The sequence below is a fragment of the Chanos chanos genome, chromosome 8 (assembly GCF_902362185.1).
Source record: "Chanos chanos chromosome 8, fChaCha1.1, whole genome shotgun sequence".
NCBI classification, from domain to species: domain Eukaryota; kingdom Metazoa; phylum Chordata; class Actinopteri; order Gonorynchiformes; family Chanidae; genus Chanos; species Chanos chanos.
The window spans coordinates 11,959,197-11,979,517 of record NC_044502.1 but is presented as its reverse complement, the minus strand read 5'-3'; the positions used below and the strand labels follow the sequence as shown (position 1 = coordinate 11,979,517).

Below are 20,321 nucleotides of genomic sequence, written 5' to 3'. Positions count from 1 at the left end.
GTTATAAAACAAAATTGTTGACGTAGTGGTCAGCTTGCTGGGTCAGCTGCAAATGGAAAAAGATATAGTCACTGGTCAAATCTATTGCAGTCACTGCCATCTAGTGGACAAAGCCCATCACTACACTGACTGCCAAGCTAGATTTGAAGAGGAAGAAAAAGAAGAAGAGGAAGTTCTTTATTTGTCACACACACACTGAGCAGTGAAGAGTGAAATGCAGTCTCTACATTTAACCCATCTTGACACCAGTGAGCACACACACACACACACTCTATGAGCCGGGAGTAATGGGAAGGCGCTAGCGCCTGGGGACCAACTCCAGGTCTTCTTGCCACTGTCTTTGATCAAGGTCACTGACAGGAGTATTAATCCCAGCACGCATGTTTTTGTGGTGGGAGGAAAGCGGAGCACCCAGATGAAACACACGCAAACACGGGAAGGACATGCAAACTCCACACAGAAAGGATCTGGGACGGCCGGGATTCTGTGAGGCAACAGTGCTGACCACTGAGCCACCTGACAGTTGAAGTCGATGCATGTCACGTTGGCTGGATTTTTGTAGTGTGACGTATTACAGAGAGCTGATCAAACAGTATCTCTGGTGTGGCACTTATCATCTGGTTTGGAAGAAAGCTTCCATACCATTTCCAGGTCTCTAGTCTCTGGAAGGAAGTGTAATGACCAGCATAACCATTTTAGACTTACTCCCCCCCCCCCCCCCCCCCACCCCCCAAAGTTCTTTAGAACATAAAGAGTAAAATAAATTAAAGAAAAACAACGAAAAAATAAAGAAAGACAAAACAAATGGTATGCTTGGGGTTCCACCCATAACTCTTTTATTTGCACGGTTTCACCTTGAACCCTGCTGAATTCCAAATACTGTGTGTGCTTTTGTTCATTCATTCCTTGCCAAACCATTATCGTGTCGTTAATACAGCTGAAATCACAGTCTTACAGATAAAACATTTTTATTTCAAATCTTTGAGGCATGGATAAGATGGGGAGACTTTTTGAAGATGAGGCAAAAGAACAGGAGAGGCTCTAGAGAACCCTCTGAAACTCTTCAGTAACACACACTATCAGAACAGAAAATGAATACAAGTTTTTAAAATGCAGAGGAAAAAACACCACAAATGTAGAATATGAACCATCCATAAAAGAATAAGGTATCGGTACGTATTCAGCACTGAACAAAGTTTTCTTACAATTCTGTCCCCGTTTTTTTTTGCACATACATATATGTATGCAAATATATATATTCTCATCAACAATGACATGTAAAAATTTGACAGAGGAGATATAAGAGCATACAGCGTTAATAATCTGGTCTCATCTCTTGAATAGCATTTGTTTTTGTGGCATAAGATCTCAACAATTGTTTTATGAACACTTGGTGGTAATTTATTAGTTTGTAACCACTCTGTGTTGCTGAATAGAATGTTGTTTGCTTCTCAGGTCAAATAATCAAATTTTCATAACAAACAACAAGATAAATTCAGCTGATAAAACTTGGAAGGCTTTACTAAATACCCAGGCTGGAAGGAGCCAAAAGTTGCCTTTGTGCAAACAAAACTATGACTTTATTTTGAGGTATGGAAATGAGGATGAAAGTAGTAACTAAAATCTGTATTGCCTGCTTAAGACTGGCACCCTTTATTTAATAGTTCAGTGGAAAACTTGGTCAGCTGGGAACATTTGGCTCCAAGCGTCGAGTCAGCAAGACACTCTCTCTCAGTAGGCCAGTGTTCTACCCAAGTGTTCCTCCCCAGGATGTAGGTGTATCTAACACAGACAGTCAGAGGGAGAGAGAGAGAGAGAGAGGGAGAGAGAGAGAAACAGACAGAATCAAGAATTAATCAACAGTTGTTGCTGAAAATGAGGTCACTCCACGTGTAAAAAAAAAAAAAAAACCTGACAAAATCTCCTTACTTGTTAGTTTCACTGCCTGCATGCCAGACATCAGTTGGGGGGCCCATGATGAGGTAATCTTTCCCCTCCTGTAGACTGAGACTGTCCCGACACCCTGCATGAGACAGGAAGACCCTCCTGTCCTTCTCCTTCAGACCAACGTCCGTCCCTGAGGAGAGAACCAGACAGGAACAGTCAGCAGAAGACAGCAGACAAATTCAGGATCTCTGAATCGCAGATCAGAAATTTAAATGCAGTTCATGCAGAAGTTCTAACCTTCTTTTATGACCTGAAGTATCTCCATGTCATACTTATCATACTGACTCTTGCTCATGCCGGCAACTCTGACTTTGTAGACTGCAAAATGAACATTACAGTTGTTAAGCAACTCATACAAATATAATGGGAGATGTCTTGACTATTAGCTGCAAGGGAGTGACATTTAAGGGTAATAACGTGTTACTTGTACCTGCGACTCAATCAAAAGCCCAGATTAAAGCAACCAATCAAATGACCAACATTTTAAATTTAAATATCACCAAATGTTGAGCGAAGGCAAACTTTGTCCTTTGCTTTTTTTAGAGTGGAAACATGTTAATCAGTAGTTATTTTTCTCTACAGCATTGTTATAGTGGTTTGACTGAATAGATCTTTAGTTTAGATCTTTAGTGTGAGGGTCACTTGTCATTTTTGGTTCTGCTTGTCTGCAGAAGTCACTGTAAAAAGTGTGAAATATACCATAGAATATTCCTTGACAAGCTGTGTCCTTTCGTTCCGAGTCTCTGATTGCTTGGTTAGCTGTCTTCATAGTGCAGCAGTCTCCTAAAAATACGTCATTTAAGAGACATCAGAATCAAATACATAAAGCTTTGTGTAGCAAAAGACACACAGAAACATAACCTTGTAAGAACTTTTATGTGAATATTCAACAATGTTCAAACAAAAACCAGTAGGCACACGAAAAATTCACCTTGCGTGCATCGACAAACATTATCCTTACAGATTTGATCAAGCTGCTCTTTGTTCTCTGGTGGACTGTAGAATCTGATACAGCGATTGTCTAAAAAAAAAAACAAAAAAAAAACAAAACAAAACAACAACAACAAAAATGACTCAAAACATGCTCACTCAGAAAGTATGAACAGTTCAGCTTCGCATACTGATCCTGTCAATACAATGCACGGCCTTTGTCGTCTGGAACAGAGCCGGTTTTTAAGAAGGATTTACCTGTGTTGTAGTACTGGTATGCAGTCACAATGGAGGGCTGAAGTAATCCCACCTTAAATTTCTGGTTCAGTCTGAAGGTAATGGTCTCGGTTTCAGTGTTAGACACCTGTAAAGATATATCACACAAACAGAATATCACAACCTATCGCATTCAGATCTAATCAGGGGGCATGCATGTAGGCACAGTAATTCAGGTTGCTGTGGTGACAGTTACTCATGGAAACGGTCTCAGTGATTACCCTGAAGAGATGAACGATGAGTGAGGCACGGTCACTCAGGTTATCCACGACCTGAAAGTTGCTTATGTAGCGGTCCACTGCGTTGGTCAGCTAAAAGAGAGGAACATCTTTTTTTTTTTTTTTTACATGTTTTTTTGCATCATCATTATAAATTATTTTCATTTAATAATCCAATTCTGGTAGCATCTCCCAGGTGCAAATCAAAGCTTTCATCCATGTCACTGGTACAACTGCTAGATATGTCATTGTTCCATGAAACAGGTCTCACTAAACCGAAATGCCATTAAAATGCACCAGAGCTGCTCCTGCTGTTTTTTTTTTTTTTATGGTAAAACTGAAGACATTCTAGGACAGTAGTGATAATGTGAGTTTATGGTGTGTCTTTGTGTTTTCAGGTTTGGTATTGTCGTCCAGCGTTGTTTTTCATACATGTTTTCCTCGTCATTATGTTTATGGTGCCTATGTTTCTCCTACCAGTTCAAGGTCTTTGTTTTCTGGCTCAAAGCCAGTGGGAATGCCGATGTCCAGAATCACCATTCTCACTGGCCTCTGTTCCAGGGATCTGATAAATGATCGTTAAAAACATGACGTCATTAAACGTCATAAATCTCCTCTGGTCCCAAAAACACTGTTTGTAAGTTCAGGCTGATTACCTACCGCACACTGATGGTCAATCTGAACGACTTTTCCACATCCTCTGGGGGTTTTTCTACAATGCAAACACACGCGCACACACACACACACACACAAATATATCCATGTACATACATATTAAAAATAATCATAAGTGGAAAAGGGTTTTCTCAGGGGAATACTGTATATATGTGCACATTATGTTTTTGTATACAAGGAGATGAGGAACTGATGGCGTACCATTGGTTTCTGTAATGGACACATCCAGGTCAAAACCTTTGCAACTTTTCTTCTCATGAACATCAGGCAGCTCATTGTAGACTGTGACCACCTGGGTTATATGACAGAAACATACATTGGAAATCAAAAGCATAAATCTGGGCGTGAGGCAACTACACACCGAAACTCAAACAGCGGGTACACCAATTTTCTGGAACGTTATTATTGGCGAAGACTGCATTGGAACATCACATTTTTCATATCTGAATTATAGATGTCCACCTTTTGCAGGCTCTCTGAACACATACCTCCAGGATTCCTTGGCCATTTCCAGAGGCTTTGACTTGGAAGTCCTGATCTAGAGGCACCTGAGTGACATCATCAAAAGAATCCAATCAGAGAAGGAGCGTAGCTTCCATAAACATTTAACAAGTACTTAAACAAACTCAGAGCAGAACAGCAACGATCACAATTTCCTGGCCCGGCATACTATAAACGACAGATCCGAGGCCAGAACTACTACTGACACCATTGCCAGAAGCTAATGACATTCTGAAGATGCTTTGGGCCGGTGGAGCTTAATCGTTACGCCATTATTATGGACAGAATGGTGTAGGAGTTGAAAACACACCGTACCCTAGAGGAGCGGGCCACATAGGCAAGCTTGGGGTCAAAGAACCACTTAACATCCTTGCGACCAGGGATGCTGAGGGCGACGCGAAGATTCAGGTTCTGAGGAGGTGGTTTCTTCACCAGGTACTCTGAAAGACCCTGCAGGACCACCATGGTAGGCTGGGGAAAAAGACGGGCAAAATGCAACTTTTAGTTTCACTTCATCGTACGACACTACACTAAACACACTGATCTATTCTCTGCCAAAATAATCTCAACTCTTTCAGCTCGGATGTCATCATCTTAAAAAAACGATGTGAAGCTCCAAAAAAAATGTTTTTTTTTTTTTTTAAATGAGTGACAATGTCACCTTCATAGACAAAAAAACCCCCGTAGATATCAAAACTCCATGCATACTGAGAACACCTCGTGAGAGAAAATATGAAAATGACATTAAAATGATACCTGTGTGGAGCCATAGCCTCCACCTCGTCTACGTTTTTCATTGAGCCACCGGAAAGGCTTAGCAGCTTCTTCCATGTGTCCGCCCTTCACCAGAGCGAGGAGCGCGTAGCCAGTGGCCTCCAGAGCATACAAGGAGTTATCAGAGTCAGGCCAATGTGTGTGATCTAAAACAGACAGAGACAGAGAGAGAGAGAGAGAGAGAGAAAGAGCGCTTTACTGGCATGACTGACATACTAAGATCTAGGTGAATATAGGCAAACGGTGAAAAAGGGAGCCGGTAAAAGGTAGCAACTCAGTTCAAACCTGAGAGAGAGGAGGAGAGAACGGTAAGGGGAGGGCAGATCAGAGGGAGGGATATTACCGGATAGCATTGCAGGAACAGTTATTAGTGGATAAACTCACGTGCTGGAGGCCGGGTTTAAAAGGTGAGTTTAGGGGAGGGCAGACGAGATACCTGGTGAAGCTGACTTGAGGAGCTGGCTTTTCATACAGCCCTGGTTTGCCATGGCCAGAGCATAACAAGCAATGGCCACAGAGTACGGCCTCTTCAGTGTGGGGAACTGCTGCTTCAGGTACTGTGCCGCTCTCCTGAAGCCACTCTGAAAAAAACATGCCAGCGTAATCAAATAATAAAAAAAAAATCAGGGACTGGGAACAATATGTGTCATGCAAAATATTAAAGACAGCAGTGTGCCGTATGTCATAATACCTCACATATCTTGTAATCACTGAATCACTAAGTCAGTTGCATATCTGATTCATGAGTGAATGAATGTGACCGTTATACCTGTAGGGGATGCTACAAGACAAAGCGTCTTGCAGTTATTACTTCAAACGTGACACATTTCTAGGGGAGCATTAGAGTTAAGAGCCTTACTCAGGGGCATATCAGCAGTGACCTGGGGATGACTGGAGTTTAAATGCATGCAAACCCTGACTGTAATTTTTGAGTTTAAATGCATGCATAATTCTGACTGTCAGCCGAGGAAACCTCGGCTCTATCTCAGGCTGATAGGCATATCTTGCTTTAGACAGTGGATTAAGAGAGAGACATAGATATTATGAGGTAATTTTACGTTATAATACGTATAATAATATGTTTATGTGTAAACAATATGTTTATACTAAGGATCTGTTGGTTCCATAGCTCCTTCAAGCAGAATGAAACTGTAAGGGATGAACAGCCCATGTTTCTTCCTTGATGTCGTATTGAATTGAGTGTTGGATAGAGTTCAGTGTTGCACTGTACATACATCAGCCTTGACTCCAGGCATTGGGCAGTTGACAGCGTCCTGAGCTTCAGCCATAGCAATAAGGACAAAGGCAGTGAGGGTGGCCCTGGACTCAGCACCCTGGATTCCTCCCTGAGATTTACAAGAGGATACACAGGCAGATCTATGAGTCACTGACAAATGATGCCTACTCTTTAGTAATTCTCTACACATAACTCCCTTTGTGTGGATGGATGGATGGATGGATGGATGGATGGATGGATGGTTGGATGAGTGATGGATGAACGGATGGTTGGATGGATGGTTGAGTGATGGATGGACGCCTATCTAACTACAACGTAATGCCTCAACACTGATGTGTCTTGTCGTTTCTTTTATCCATTTATGTCTCTCTCCTTCATTCTTTGTCATTCATGCTCTCACCGTCATGGATGTGGTGAAGACAGGGTTGTCCTCGGTGAAATAGCCCTGCGAATTCTGCTTGTAATTCAGAAGGTACTGGAGCGGCCCACACAGATGGTCCTCATTCACACTGATGAAGGGATATGCCATGGAAAACACTTTCACCACGTAGGCCGTGATCCTTAAAGGAAAAGCATGAGGAAAAGATCAGTCTTGCAATGTGAAGGCTCTAGAAAATCCCATGTATGTATGTATGTATGTATGTACACATTATAACTTGTGCCTGTAAATTTGCAACAACTTGTAGTTACCAAAAGCTAGGAAGTCAGTCTTATCTACACTATGGTGTGACCAGGTGATTTTTTCATCGCAATTTATGTGTCTTACTTTGGAAGCAAACAGGTATTCTTTTATATACCTCGTAACTCATGTCTCTCTCTCATACCACTACCCAACCAACACACACAAAGATATACAGGTTCAAATATCAAAGTGTCCTCAGTAATAACGATACATGGGTACCATGTGCTAGTGCCTTCTTTCCGATATGGAGGGTAAGAGCCATCCTTTTTGCGGTACATGAGCTGTTTCTCATAGCCTGTCGGGTAGATTAAGAACTAATCAATATAAAAGCCATAAACATTAAAGTAAAAAAAAAAACCCCACAAGTGAAGACTACAGACTGAAGTGAAAGTGGAAGAAAATCGTCAATCAATCCATCTATTACGTCATATGTTTAGCTGTTTTATCTATCGATCTATCTATGTATCTATGTATCTATCTATCTATCTGTCTAACTGTAAGCTGTCTTTTTCACACCTTTCTGGATATATTTGAGGGCCTCCACCCTACGTTCCGCCCCCACACTCTCCCACTGTTTGCTTCGGTCCAGGTAGTGTGCAGCGATGAGAGGCAGAGTGATGCTGGCCAAGTTCTGCTCCACACAACCTCCAGGCATCCGTATGAGTGAGGCGAGAGAGTCGTCAGTAATGGAATTATCAATGGTGTCTGCCAGCAGGTTACCTTCAGGATCGACAGTTAAGCCAGTGAGACACCCAACTCTTATGCATCCACCTGCCAGTATGTACCATACAGATCTTACAGATCCATCAAGACTGCAAGAGCGTATGTGGAAGATTTGAGTTTCAACAGACTGTAGTCTTTAGGCTAATAACATCCATAAGAAAGATAGAGGCACTGCAGGTAGCTCTGAACAAGATGGTTCAAAGAACAATAAAAATACCTCTGATGTTCACAAAAGTTTCTGGCTGTGAGTTTGGAACCACTGAGTTCAGCTGTGCCTTGTCAACCCTTATGATTTGATTTCCTTCTGAAGAAAAAAAAAACAGTGGATTTAAGCTAGTAAAGCTATATCTACCCATCTGTGATGGATATAACATTTAATTAACAATGGAGGCTACTCGTTCAATCTTGCAACATTTTTGATGAAACAAAATAAGAAAAGAAACCAACCGCTGTTCCCTTCATGAGAAGGATCCAGGACAAAGCTTTGAACGTGAGTTTTCTGAACCCCCTCCACCTGAAGGCGTCAAACAGCAGAATCAAAAGAGTAAGTGACCGGGAAAAACACTAATCGGCTTCGGTTAAATCGCCGATATCTACATGTCCGTCTGAAGCGACTCACGACAACTCGCAGTTTCTTCCTCACTCCGTCGTGTCCGGAGAAACCTCGGGCCATCACTTTCACCTCCATCTCCAGCTCTCCGGCTTTCAGAGGGATGACAGTGTACGGGATGACCATGGAGGAATGCTTGGCGAGTTTTACCTGTTGTCGGTGTGCTTGGCCAAAAGCAATACTACACATGTCCTCTGTCTTCTCCAAGATGACTATCACCTACACGGGGTAAATCAAGAGAGCATTGGCCATGGCATCGGTACTGAAACGGCTGACGTGAGTTTCCAGCAAATCTATCCCACTATACTTTACCGCTCTGATTTTGTGTGTAAAGAGAACTTGGTCATTAAATGAGTACTGAACTCGGGTTTGCTACACCTTTGATAAAAATAAAAATGTAAAATGACACAGGATTGGATAAAATATCCCTGCCCTATGGCAAAAAATACGAAATCCATTTTGTACAGTGACAGCAATGAAAGATCAATAAAGGATGAGAAATGTAAAAAAAACTGGTAACATATAGAGTGAAAGATTCCATCAAGTGGAAAATCATATATCACCAATAAGTTCTACCAAAATTGACTGATTTTCCGACTGGCAGGTTGTTCACAGGATGAGTGTCTAATATGACAATAGATTTGTTCCTAAAGGTTTTGGGTTTTTTTATAACTGGAGAAAACGTCAATGTTTGTCAACAAAACCTACGTTAAGTTTTATACCTGCTCTTTTCTATGCATTAGAAACATCAGTACAGCTTACATCCAAATCCTCATCCTTATGGTTCTGGAGCACGGCTTTAATCTCCACATGTTCATTTCTTGCCACTGAGTGTGGTATCCGGAGGTCCACAAAAAAGGGTTTAAATGTTCGTACGTTGAACGGATCTGCTACACAGAATCCTTGAGAGGGAAAAGACAGTTCAAAACTTAAAATGTTTGTTGTCGTGTTGTAGTAACAAAAAACATGTTAGATAATTCATACAATGAAACACTGTATAACTCCAACTCCATTAGAGGTATACAATTATCTCATAGGTTTATATATGGGATAGTTGTATATACATATGTAAATTATACACAAGTATAATAATGATTGTAGATACAAAAGCTATATCTAAGTTTCACAAACAAGTTTTGTCCTACTAGTCTGAGAAAATATTGTGTGGTTCTATCCATATCCTGTCACTGACAGCTTACCATTCTCAGTCTGTTCTTGAAATTTTGTTGTTTCTTTTTTTTTTTCCTTCAGGCCAAGCTTTAGTGTTTAATTTTCTGATCTGTCACTGTGACACCTTATCAATTTCAGCACATCACCATGGCGAGAAGATTCATTCAGAGAGTATGGCATGTCTCTGCATTGAACACTGAGGAGACAGGATTTGAGGAATAGTCTACCTGTTACAGGTGAGGCACTTATTGCCAACACTCCCCACTGTGTGATGGAATCAGGCAAAGCAGTCTCGACTGGATGTACAGCCAACCTGGTGACGGTAGGAAAGCAGAAAACTGTTCAGTGAGCATTGCTTGGGGAATTTACAGGGTGTTTGTCAGGAAAGGCTTGTGGAATGAGCTCAATCAAATTTTAGCTTCAGCGTAAACAGGAAGGAAAAGGAACTTTAATAGTGATGATCTTTGATCATCCTCTGTGTGTGGTGGACCTTGCACTGTGTGCAGAGCATACAAAATAAAACATTATTTATCCGTAGCGCCTGGAGGCAAATGATGAGGTAATCGGGGTTATTCTAGCAGTAATCAAGCCAACTTTGTGTTAAAAAACGATCAGTAGAACAGTAAGGCCTGCAAATTAGGCATCCCGAAAGCTACACAGTATCTAGGAAGGTGAAATGAAACAAGGATGATTTTCGTTTTTTTGTCGTTTTTCAAGGGTTCACCAGTCGGGTCAGTTAAGGTGGTCATCTAAAGAGAAAAACTTGACCTGTTCTGAAAGGAGGTAAAACTGTCTACGGAAGCTTTAATGCTGTTCTGTTCTTCATCTGGTACACACATACCCGTCAGAGCTGCCACTCTCAGGCACACTGGAGAGCTTAATGTCAGTCCACAGCCATGACTCCATGAATTTTTTGCGGATGTATATGCTGGTCGGGTCTTCGTAGTCATCGTCTTCCTCATCATACCCCTCGTGCCCCTCATTTGGTAAAGCTACACTTGTGAACATCGGTTCAATTACAGACCTTGAAGCAACCTCAACATCAGGCATGCCTGGAGGACCTGCCAAACCAGGAAGACCAGGAGGACCGGGAAGACCAGGCAACTCACGAAAACGAGAAAAGGGTTCAATTTGAACACGGCCAGGAGGACCACGACGAAGAGTCTCCTCAAAACCTATGTGCAGATGTTTACAGAAATGAAAGAATGAATGTGGAAATACCGGTATAATGAAATTAATATCTGATTCACAGTAAATTTTGCAACAGCACACCACAGACTTAAAGCTGTCCTCAACAACTGCAATGACAAATGCTGTTACCAGAGGGTTTGTCATGCTACTGCAATTGCAAAAGGTGCAAGACTGCTTATGTCAAATGAAAACCACGTTGGACTAAAAACTACAAAACTAAATAAGAAAAAGTCTGAGTTGGTGTTTGCACTGTGACAGAATTTGAGTATAAGAAAAAAAATAGAAGATAATGCTTAATGAGTGTATTATGACTGAAATGTTTTAACATACAATCAAAAACTTGAAATACTTGAGAAAAGGCAAAGCAGCCATCTGTTATTACAAGTAGAAATGAAAAAAAAAAAAAAAACAACTATTACTATGTAGCTACCGTAATGCATTCTCTTTCACTTTTAAGGGTTTGACAGTTAGTTTTTCTACATGTAATAGCAATGTGCAGTTTTCTTCTGTTACTTTGAAAACAGCGTCTGGTCTGAGTATTAAGTCCTTGGCTGTGTCCGAAATGGCATACTACATACTACTATGCAGTAGGTATGCAGCACGTGAAAAATAAAAATTTTGCAGTACACGACAGTTACCCGGATGATATACTACTCTGGCGAAAATTTGCAGTATACAACCAGAGCTCACTTCATCGGGTACTGCATCCCATGAAGCAACGCGGTGATTTCCAACTGTCAAAAAATTTTAAAAACATGCCAGACGGTGACAGAAGCAGCTTCAACTTCAACTGCAGCTGCAGTTCCGAATATAAATGTATCTGTTGCATATTTTGGTGTAATAAGTCTTCATACGCTTTCTTATAGGGCTACTATTGATACATATTTGTGGTAGTCGTGTGTTGTTCGATTTTAACAGAACAGATAGCCCAACCGATAGAAAACATGTAGCACACTACACGCAAGTTCTCATAATTGCCTACCATACTGTGTACTAGCGTGTGGAGTAGTATGCAGTACACAGTGTATGCTGGGCCAGTATGCAGTATGCAGTACGCTAGTATGCCATTTCGGACACAGCCCTTGTTTCACATGCAGACTCTCATAACCATGTTCAATCCATTTATAAATAAGCAAGTGGCCCAACCTAAGTACTTTCATTTTCAAGTAAGACATTGAAAATTCAGTGCTTTTCTATGTCAGACAACATGAAAGTGAATACGAACGCTCACCTCCTGTTCGACGACGTCCCGATCCGAGCCAGACACGTCTGGAAACGGTGGGTACAGGGGTCTGAGTGGTTGTGGTTGTTGGGGGTAATGTTGTGGGTGGCATTCTGCTGGGGCCTGGATCTTCTCCTCTGTACTTGGAACAGCAGTGCAGAAAGGCCAAGATGCAGTCCCAACCCTCGGTGACATAGAAGGAGCGACGGTAGCATGTATAGGCCATGGGGATCTCTCTCATACCGTCCTGACAGCAACGCTGCAAAAGCTTGTCTGAGTATTCGCCCTCTGCCCAGGTTAGAAATGTGGAGAAATGGAGTAAAAACGTGTCACCCGGGAAACAGCTGATTATGATAATGCTGTTTGTGTCAAAACACAATCTGTCTTCGTATCATTATTTTGCTGTAATTCTACTGATTACATTTTAACGTCAAATAACAGAATCTGAGGTATCGATCAAATCCTTTTGATGCAACCGAATGGTCACCACCAAACAGCGTTTTCTGATCTCTGGATACCGATTCTGCACATTTTCTGGTCTTTTATCCTAAACTTAACTGCCTCTTGAGAAAATCTAAAGATGATTATAGTAGTAAGTATTGCAGTAAGGAACTCGAAAGTTAACTTTTGTTGTTACATAGCTCTCATAGAGATTCTCTCACCCAGTTGGGATCTGAGATGCAGCTTTGCAGCAGATCGCCTGCGTCTGGCTCCTTTATTGCACTCCACATCTGAACCAATATTGAAGAGCAAGTCAGCAAATGGGTGAGACTGTCCATCACCAAATAGACACATTTTCGCTGAGTTTAACTGAGCATTGCTACGGTCAATTTATCTGTAAACTAAAACAGAATATGCATAAAGATGTTTTAACCAGTTTACAACTCTGGAAGAGTGTAATTAGTCAGTAGAACTCAAACCAACCTGAAGAAAAAAATAGTGACGTTGCTCTATTTTTTTTTTCTAGTTTTTTTTTCTTTTTTTTTTTTTCTCGATAAAATAAAAAAAAGCTGTGTTCCCCCAACTTCAGAAAAACCATATGGATCAACTCCAGAGAGTACCCCACACTGTAAGCAGGCAACCGGTGTTGGCCCAGTCTCTCAGCTAAGCACAATCTAAAGCAGGGCCCTTTCATTCCTGTCTTGGATTGTGAAATAAATTCATCCTAAATAACACATAATATGCACTCAGAACCTTCACAAGTATTCAGAAACCTGCCCCTCAAACAATACGGCGTCACTCAAGAAGATACCTTGTCTGGCCCTCGTGAGCCCTGCGTTGCTGGAGTAGAACTGAAGACCAGCATCGGTGAACACAGACAGATAGTTGCTTCCTCCTCCCGAGGTGCAGCCCATGTCTCCCCTGTCCACGATGTCCCAGATCTGAGAGGAATGGGAGTAAAGAGGCGGGAGACCATTACTGATGATTTCAGACCGAGGTTCTGGCCATGCTGTTCTTTTGGACTGTCATGTGCTGTTTGTGTTGTTGTTGTTTTTCCAAAAATTCACAAACAGGGCATAGGTATGTCCATCACCTTTTTCTGGGTCAGTCTGTTCTTGCTTAGAAGAAATACTGCGTTGTCCACTGCGACCAAGCTGACCTTTGCGCCTAGGTCACCTCTGACCTGGAAACGAAAGCTACTTCCCGGTCGGTATTCATCAGAGACCCTTGACCCCGTGTGTCCAACCTTGAGCTGTAGACAAACACAAACATTAAGGTGAATCACTAAACAAATAGGTCTATGATTAAGAAGATGACACATTGTGCAAGAGACCAAAATGTTTGCTGACATTACATTTACTGGAAAGCAACAAACTGCCTCACACCCCTGTGTTATTTCCATGTCAGCTCCATAGAGTTTTTATAAGACTCCCTTGGTGGCAGTTCCCTGTTACAACGCTGAGGGGCAGAAACTCACCGAACCCACACATGTGTCTTCCACATCTACCCACACCGAGTCAGACACCACCTCACTGCGAAGAGACAGGGGAATCATGTAATAGGCGACAAATCGAAAGGAAGGCATCATCTCTTTGGTAACAGTCAGAGCCACATTGGTGAGACTCTGTCCACTGATCTTTACTTCATCCGAACTGATGATCCTCCCTTTGTTCAGCACCTGAGCAGAGGAAGCAGGTATTTAGATACACACAAAGAGGGCTGTCTTCACAGCATCAAGGCTCTGACCTCAGCTCCAGTGCAGACTTTTCTGGACTCTAGGGACTGGGCAAAAGGTTTACAGGCACAGGAACATGTCACCAAATGTCACCTCAATGGGCGGTACACTTATTACAAATATAGTTATGTTTTTTTTTTTTTCAAAAAAATTAGGGTAATGGTATAAAACACAGGACAAACACAAACCTAGAAAACATTCTTGAAAAAAAAATCCAAATGGCGTGACAATTTAGTCCAAACTGCTTTGATCATTCATGGATATCACTCTGAACGATAAACGCTTAAGTGCACTTACCAGGTATGTGATGTGTTGAATCATGTCCCTGACTTTTTGGGAGGCAGTATTGACATAGAGCTGGAAATTGAGGCTCTGTCCCACAGATACTTCGTTATCCCCAGTGGAAATATAAAGGTAGTTGGGAGCATAAACTTTATTGGCCCTATACGGATTCACAAAAAGATTAGCTTTCGCCTGCTGTTCAATCTTTAAGGAGTCGACTTTGGTTTCGACCTAGAAAAAAAAAAAATATTGATACCATTAAAATGGGGCAAACCAAGTAACCAATGCCTGACAGACATGCATTAAAACTGCCTCTTTATAAATTCTGTCAGTGATGCAAATTCTACAAATGGTGCACTCTGTGATTTAAAGCAGTGAGTGTAAAACCAACATGTGTCGTGGAATTAAGGAACAGAACGGCCTGTACTTGTAAACTTCATTGGTATAATGGTATTTATACAGAGACTGTTTCTTTGACTTACTGTGATAGTCTGCGGAGTGTGCGGTGATGGCATGTTCAGAGACACTCTGATGACACCCGTGTGGAGTGTGAAGGGACTGGGTGCCAGGTTCACGTGTACAGGGACGTTGGGGGCTGGAGAACCATCATGGTTGCTTACCAAAATCTAAAGGTACAATCAGAACAAATCCTTTATGTTTTCTTAGACATACTCAGTTTTCAATTAAAATGCTGTGAGCAGCCTGCCAACGGTCACAGTTAAAGAACAGCTATGGAAGCTAACGGCTAATGCAGTCTAAGATAAGGCCAAATTTTTGCCTTAGATACTGGATCTGGGATTATATAAAAGATAGAAGCAAACACTAACTGACGATGGAAAGCTATTTGAACTCAGGAGGGTGCTGAGTGTTACCGTTATGTCAAGAGGCATGCCAGGTTTAAAGAACTTGGGGGGGTTCCTAAAGGACAGCATGTATGGTGACATGACGATCTTAATGCCAGATTTCTCAGCTTCAACCAGGTCACTTCCTAACACAGGAACACAGAGCACATAACTAGAGCCAAAGTAGAACTACGACATATACAAATAACTCGTAGCATTCAAAACTGACTTCACAGACATGACGCAGGATATATTTCTATTCACTTCTTATATTCTATATTACCGTAAAGAATATGATAAGCTAGGCCAGAATAGTGTTCTGAATCAGAGACAGGCTGAGTCTTACCTGAAGAGGTCAAAACAGAGGCCTTTACGTATATGAATCGGCCTATTAGGCTTCTTATGTTGGGATAAGATCTCTTAAGTTCGTCCAGAGTTAAAGAAACTGTTCCTTTTTCCAGCTGAAATTATTCAAAGATGTGAGAAAACTACTTTAAAACTAGACATTATTATCTTATAGTAACTTCAGTTGTAGAATGACAATAATTTAAGAAGACCAGTCACTGAACGGGTTAAAATTGAAAGGTTGTAAATTTATATGTATATCAAGAAAAAAAAAAACTCACATCATTCACTTGCTTCATTAATGGTAATCTCCTTTTCTCTCTGTCCACTTCAACGCCAAATACCACAAACGCGGTCCCCTTGACGGGCTCATCATAAAGATATCTGAAAAATTCTCACTTTTCACAATTTTCCACTGATTTTTTATTTTCATTTTTTTTTATTAATCCAAACAATTGTGATTACTATAGCAAATTTGACAAACCTTGCAGAGACCTCAACCACCAGCTCTGAGTCCTCTAAACTGAAGTGAGATTTCTTTGGTGTCAGAGTGACATTGAAGGCGGGAAGAACTGAAAGCAGGTGGGACAAAAAAAAAAAAACAATTGGTTCATGATTAGGGAGAGATCATTGTAAAATTATACAAAAAAGTCTAACTTTTTCAAACTTACCATATTTCTTGACCTCAAATTCAGCGCTGAATATATTTTGTTTCCAGTTGTCAAACTTTGCAACCACTTTCCACATGCCCTCGCTACAGAAAACAAAAGGTTCCAGGTTTTTTTTTTTTTTTTATTTTACTAGGATTTGCTTTCCAAACAGCGTGTGCATACATGTGATGCCATTTTGATTAGATTCAACATCTCACTTGCCTCACTATGTCTGACAATGGATATGTCTCAGAAAAGATGCCTTCATCAGCTCTGGCCCTAGTTATGCCATGAACAGCTATGCCATCTGGATTCTATGAGAGGACACAAAACAAAAAGATTTAACTGAGGGCTCAGTGTAGACTGATGACTGCTAAGCTTACTTTAAGTAAAGAGATGTCAGGCACCTGGAACTCAAGGGATATGGTAGAAGCAAATGCCTTGAAAGCTGGGGTAGACACAAAAGCCCTGCAACGCACTAGAGACAGAGACACAGAGAGAGAGAGAGAGAGAGAGAGAGAGAGAGAGAGAGAGAGAGAGAGAGAGAGAGAAGATGAGGCATATGGACAAAGTTCTTGCAGCATGCTAACCCTGCATCTATTTGGGCTGCTACCATTGTGTTTCTCTCAAATAAACATGTTAGTGAGTCTGTCTTTCCCCTAGCACTGCAAATCATTTTCCATCTTCTTTCCGACCCCTCTTTGTCGATGCAGTGGAGATCAATGTATGCTTTCACATCTACAGATGAGAAAATGGACCGAACAGCAGAAAATGACCACTTGGTTATTTATCTACTTCACTTGAAATTGCACAATGTAGAGTTTTGGATGCTGTTACCGACTTTGAATTATTTTTTAACAAGAGTCCATGCTCGTGCAAAACACTGTTTCTTAAAGTACCTGATCTGGGATGGGCGGGTGCGGTTAAACTAGAAATCTTGTATTGTCCACAAAGCGGAAAGAGTTGATAGGAGAAAGGGTCAACACATTAAAAAAAGTATCGCAATTTATTTATTTCTTTTACACATATGCATGTATTTGCGGTAAAACTCATTTAAAACACGAAAAAAAATGAATTACCCTTGTCACCAGGGTTGTAGATGGGTTTGTCTGTCTGGATGAAGATGTAGCCTGACTGGAATGACACCCTCAGTACTTGTTCCGCGCTATGTAAAGAACCGAACTTTGCCGTCAAATAGACAAATTTGTTCTCATCCTCATGCCTGCGCAAAAGCTTCGAGGGAAGCTGTTGAAAGAAAATAAAATTCAACCGCTAACTACATGTCTTTGGCCGTGTGTTCTTCATTATTTAAGTCACTTTATTAAAAACAAATTACATAGTCTTCTTACATTAGTTCAGTAATGAGATGAAATACAAATCTCCATCATACGAAGAGTATTAAACAACGGCACGTATTTTGCACTCTCACCTGAATGGCTCTCAGGGCACTGAAGTTATTGTCTGACGTAAGCACTACCGAGTCCTGCATTAGCTGGAGGGCTCTGGCGGGAAAGTCCTGTATTGTAATTGTGACTGTAATAGGCTCAGATACATAATAGGCCTTTAGGTAAATATTTTCTACGCTGTCAGTCCGGAGAAGGTTTGGAGCCAGGATGACAAATCTATAGGTAAAAGATAGGAAAGGGGAACAACCCCACAAAGAAAAAGCAACAAACAAACAAATAAATAAACACCATTGCGGGTGGTTTCTGAAGAATATTTAATATAACAACCTTAAATGGCATTTATGAGGAGTACGTAAATGTTAGGAAAACTGTATGAAGCCTTTTTTTTTAACGCATTTGTGACATTACACGATATCTGACACATAAATAATTGTTACCTAGTATCAGCATTACATGAGACCTCAGGACTACTAGATAAAACATTTCGGGTCCTCTCATAAATAAAGCACAAAGTTGTTCTGGTGCTTATCAGTCTCACCACCTCACGTTTAATGAATAGGCGTTTTATCAATCCTCTGTTCTAAGTAAATTTACTGTCGAATAAGAATAGACAGTGGCATGATTTCATTCTTATTCATTTTCATGCGTTATAGTACTGTTTTTATACCTTGATAATCAGTTTAAATGACAGAGGACAAATAAAAGAAAGTAAACAGCGTCTGATGTGCTTACTTTGGTGATAAATCAGCAACAGTGTCCTCATGTCGAAATCTTTAGGGGATGACAAGAGCAGTGCATCATTATGCTGTCAGAAGTTCACTTTCACAGTCCTCCAATTAGATTTACTCAACAAGTATATTCACCATATCTATATACAGTAGGTGACTTGTTATTTTTTAACTGTGGGACATGGCCCAGTGGTCAGTGACACTACTCTATAGAGTATATAGGGGGATGACAGGTTAACAAGGGGGATGCAGTTTGGTCATTTTGCTAACAAGGGGGATGGGATTCCCCTACAAATCGCCTACGGCCTATATATGTACCTTTGAATGTTGCAACAAACTCTGTAAACAAACACTTTCCTCTAATGCAATGAGCTTTCCTGCCCAAGGTCCATCATTAAAAAAAGAATAATCACCATTTATTTCAGTATTTATGCTTTATGATCCTTTTGCATTAAATAAATTTACCTATCTTTTCTCTCAGTCTCTATATATTGCCTGTCGCTTGGGCTTTTACTTTTATGTGAAAGCTGCATAATGAATAAATTAACTAAATAAATAAGTAAAAATCTATGCATTTATTATTTTTGCTGTACATTACATTCAGAGCCTCCACAATGCATTTGTATGCTAACAGTATGATTAAGCCTACTTTGTAAATTCACATAAGAGAAAATCATACCATACCTGTCACGACGAAAACGGTAATCGTCAAGAATGGCCGCAGGATGCCCACGCATGACCCTAAAACTAGATTTAGTGTTTCAATTACCTAACAATGTTGTATTATAGCATATTCCAGTGACCTTAAAGACAGTCGGTTTGTTTCCATGACGACTGGAGGTGAAAAGTATGTAGCACGCTCAACACATGAAAACTGTCAGCACATGACGAGAGATATACGGAATACTCACTCTTCCCAAGGATTCACTTGAGAGTTTGACAACTGAAACAAAGACAGCATCCATAGCAGCAGTGTTAAATGTACCATCCTGACAAAGAGAATGTGCTACACTGACGTAGTATAAAGCATCTCTCTCCCTCTAGCTCTCTCTTTTTCTTTTTAAGAAAAGTGCTTGCACAATACTCCGCCCATTGCAAAACAGATTAGGTTGTTTGGACTATGTCCTTTAACCCGTCTGTCATATACTCTCTCTCTCTCTCTCTCTCGCATGCACAAAATACCATTCCTTCCAAAATTACTGAGAATAGTTGCCATTAAATATTTTGTATAATCTTTACTATAGTTGAGTGTAACAAATTTGCAAAAATTTAACTATATTACTTTCTTCCAATAGATGTTAAGTTGTTGTAGTTTTGTTGTTTTTTTTGCAGTGTTTAGAGAAAAGCCTCAGAGCTGATATGGTAATCAAGACAACAGAGGGGAACCTCTGAAATAAATCAATCAATCAATTCAGTCTCTTTTTCCCGGAACATTTCACAGAAACAAACAGAGGGGAACCCTAACACGAATCAATACATCAATCTCTTTTTCCCATAATATTTCACAGAGACAAACAGCCCACCACTCTGGGTATAGAGGACTTTTAATATGAGAGGGGAGTGAACAAGCACATTTTTTAATATGAAAAGAACATGACGGATCTGCACAGAATTTTGTTTGTGGGAAACCTGAATGCCTAACAATGTATGACACCTAAAAAAAAAAAAAAAAAAAAAAAGAAGAAAGAAAAAAAAGAGAAAAACCACTACATGTCCATCAAAACAGACATGACACA

General features: G+C 40.6%; 1 protein-coding gene across 1 annotated transcript; it reads right to left on the bottom strand.

Moving 5' to 3' along the window:
- Positions 1-805: 805 nt before the first annotated feature.
- On the bottom strand, positions 806-19,627 carry LOC115818064 (complement C3). Its single transcript, XM_030781308.1, has 43 exons — positions 19,497-19,627; positions 19,270-19,332; positions 18,590-18,628; positions 17,881-18,073; positions 17,531-17,696; positions 16,859-16,929; positions 16,674-16,765; positions 16,473-16,555; positions 16,286-16,373; positions 16,083-16,185; positions 15,803-15,917; positions 15,487-15,602; positions 15,097-15,240; positions 14,630-14,845; positions 14,075-14,275; positions 13,691-13,849; positions 13,409-13,538; positions 12,819-12,887; positions 12,166-12,444; positions 10,585-10,918; positions 9,971-10,056; positions 9,336-9,475; positions 8,583-8,792; positions 8,411-8,477; positions 8,181-8,267; positions 7,757-7,960; positions 7,460-7,535; positions 6,959-7,118; positions 6,557-6,667; positions 5,758-5,902; positions 5,304-5,467; positions 4,863-5,018; positions 4,535-4,594; positions 4,248-4,338; positions 4,032-4,083; positions 3,849-3,936; positions 3,375-3,464; positions 3,136-3,241; positions 2,879-2,968; positions 2,647-2,730; positions 2,185-2,265; positions 1,930-2,077; positions 806-1,782 (listed from the first exon to the last, which is right to left on the bottom strand). Exons 1-43 carry the CDS (start codon positions 19,571-19,573, stop codon positions 1,638-1,640), a joined length of 5,379 nt encoding a protein of 1,792 aa, XP_030637168.1. The 5' UTR covers positions 19,574-19,627; the 3' UTR covers positions 806-1,637.
- Positions 19,628-20,321: the final 694 nt, after the last annotated feature.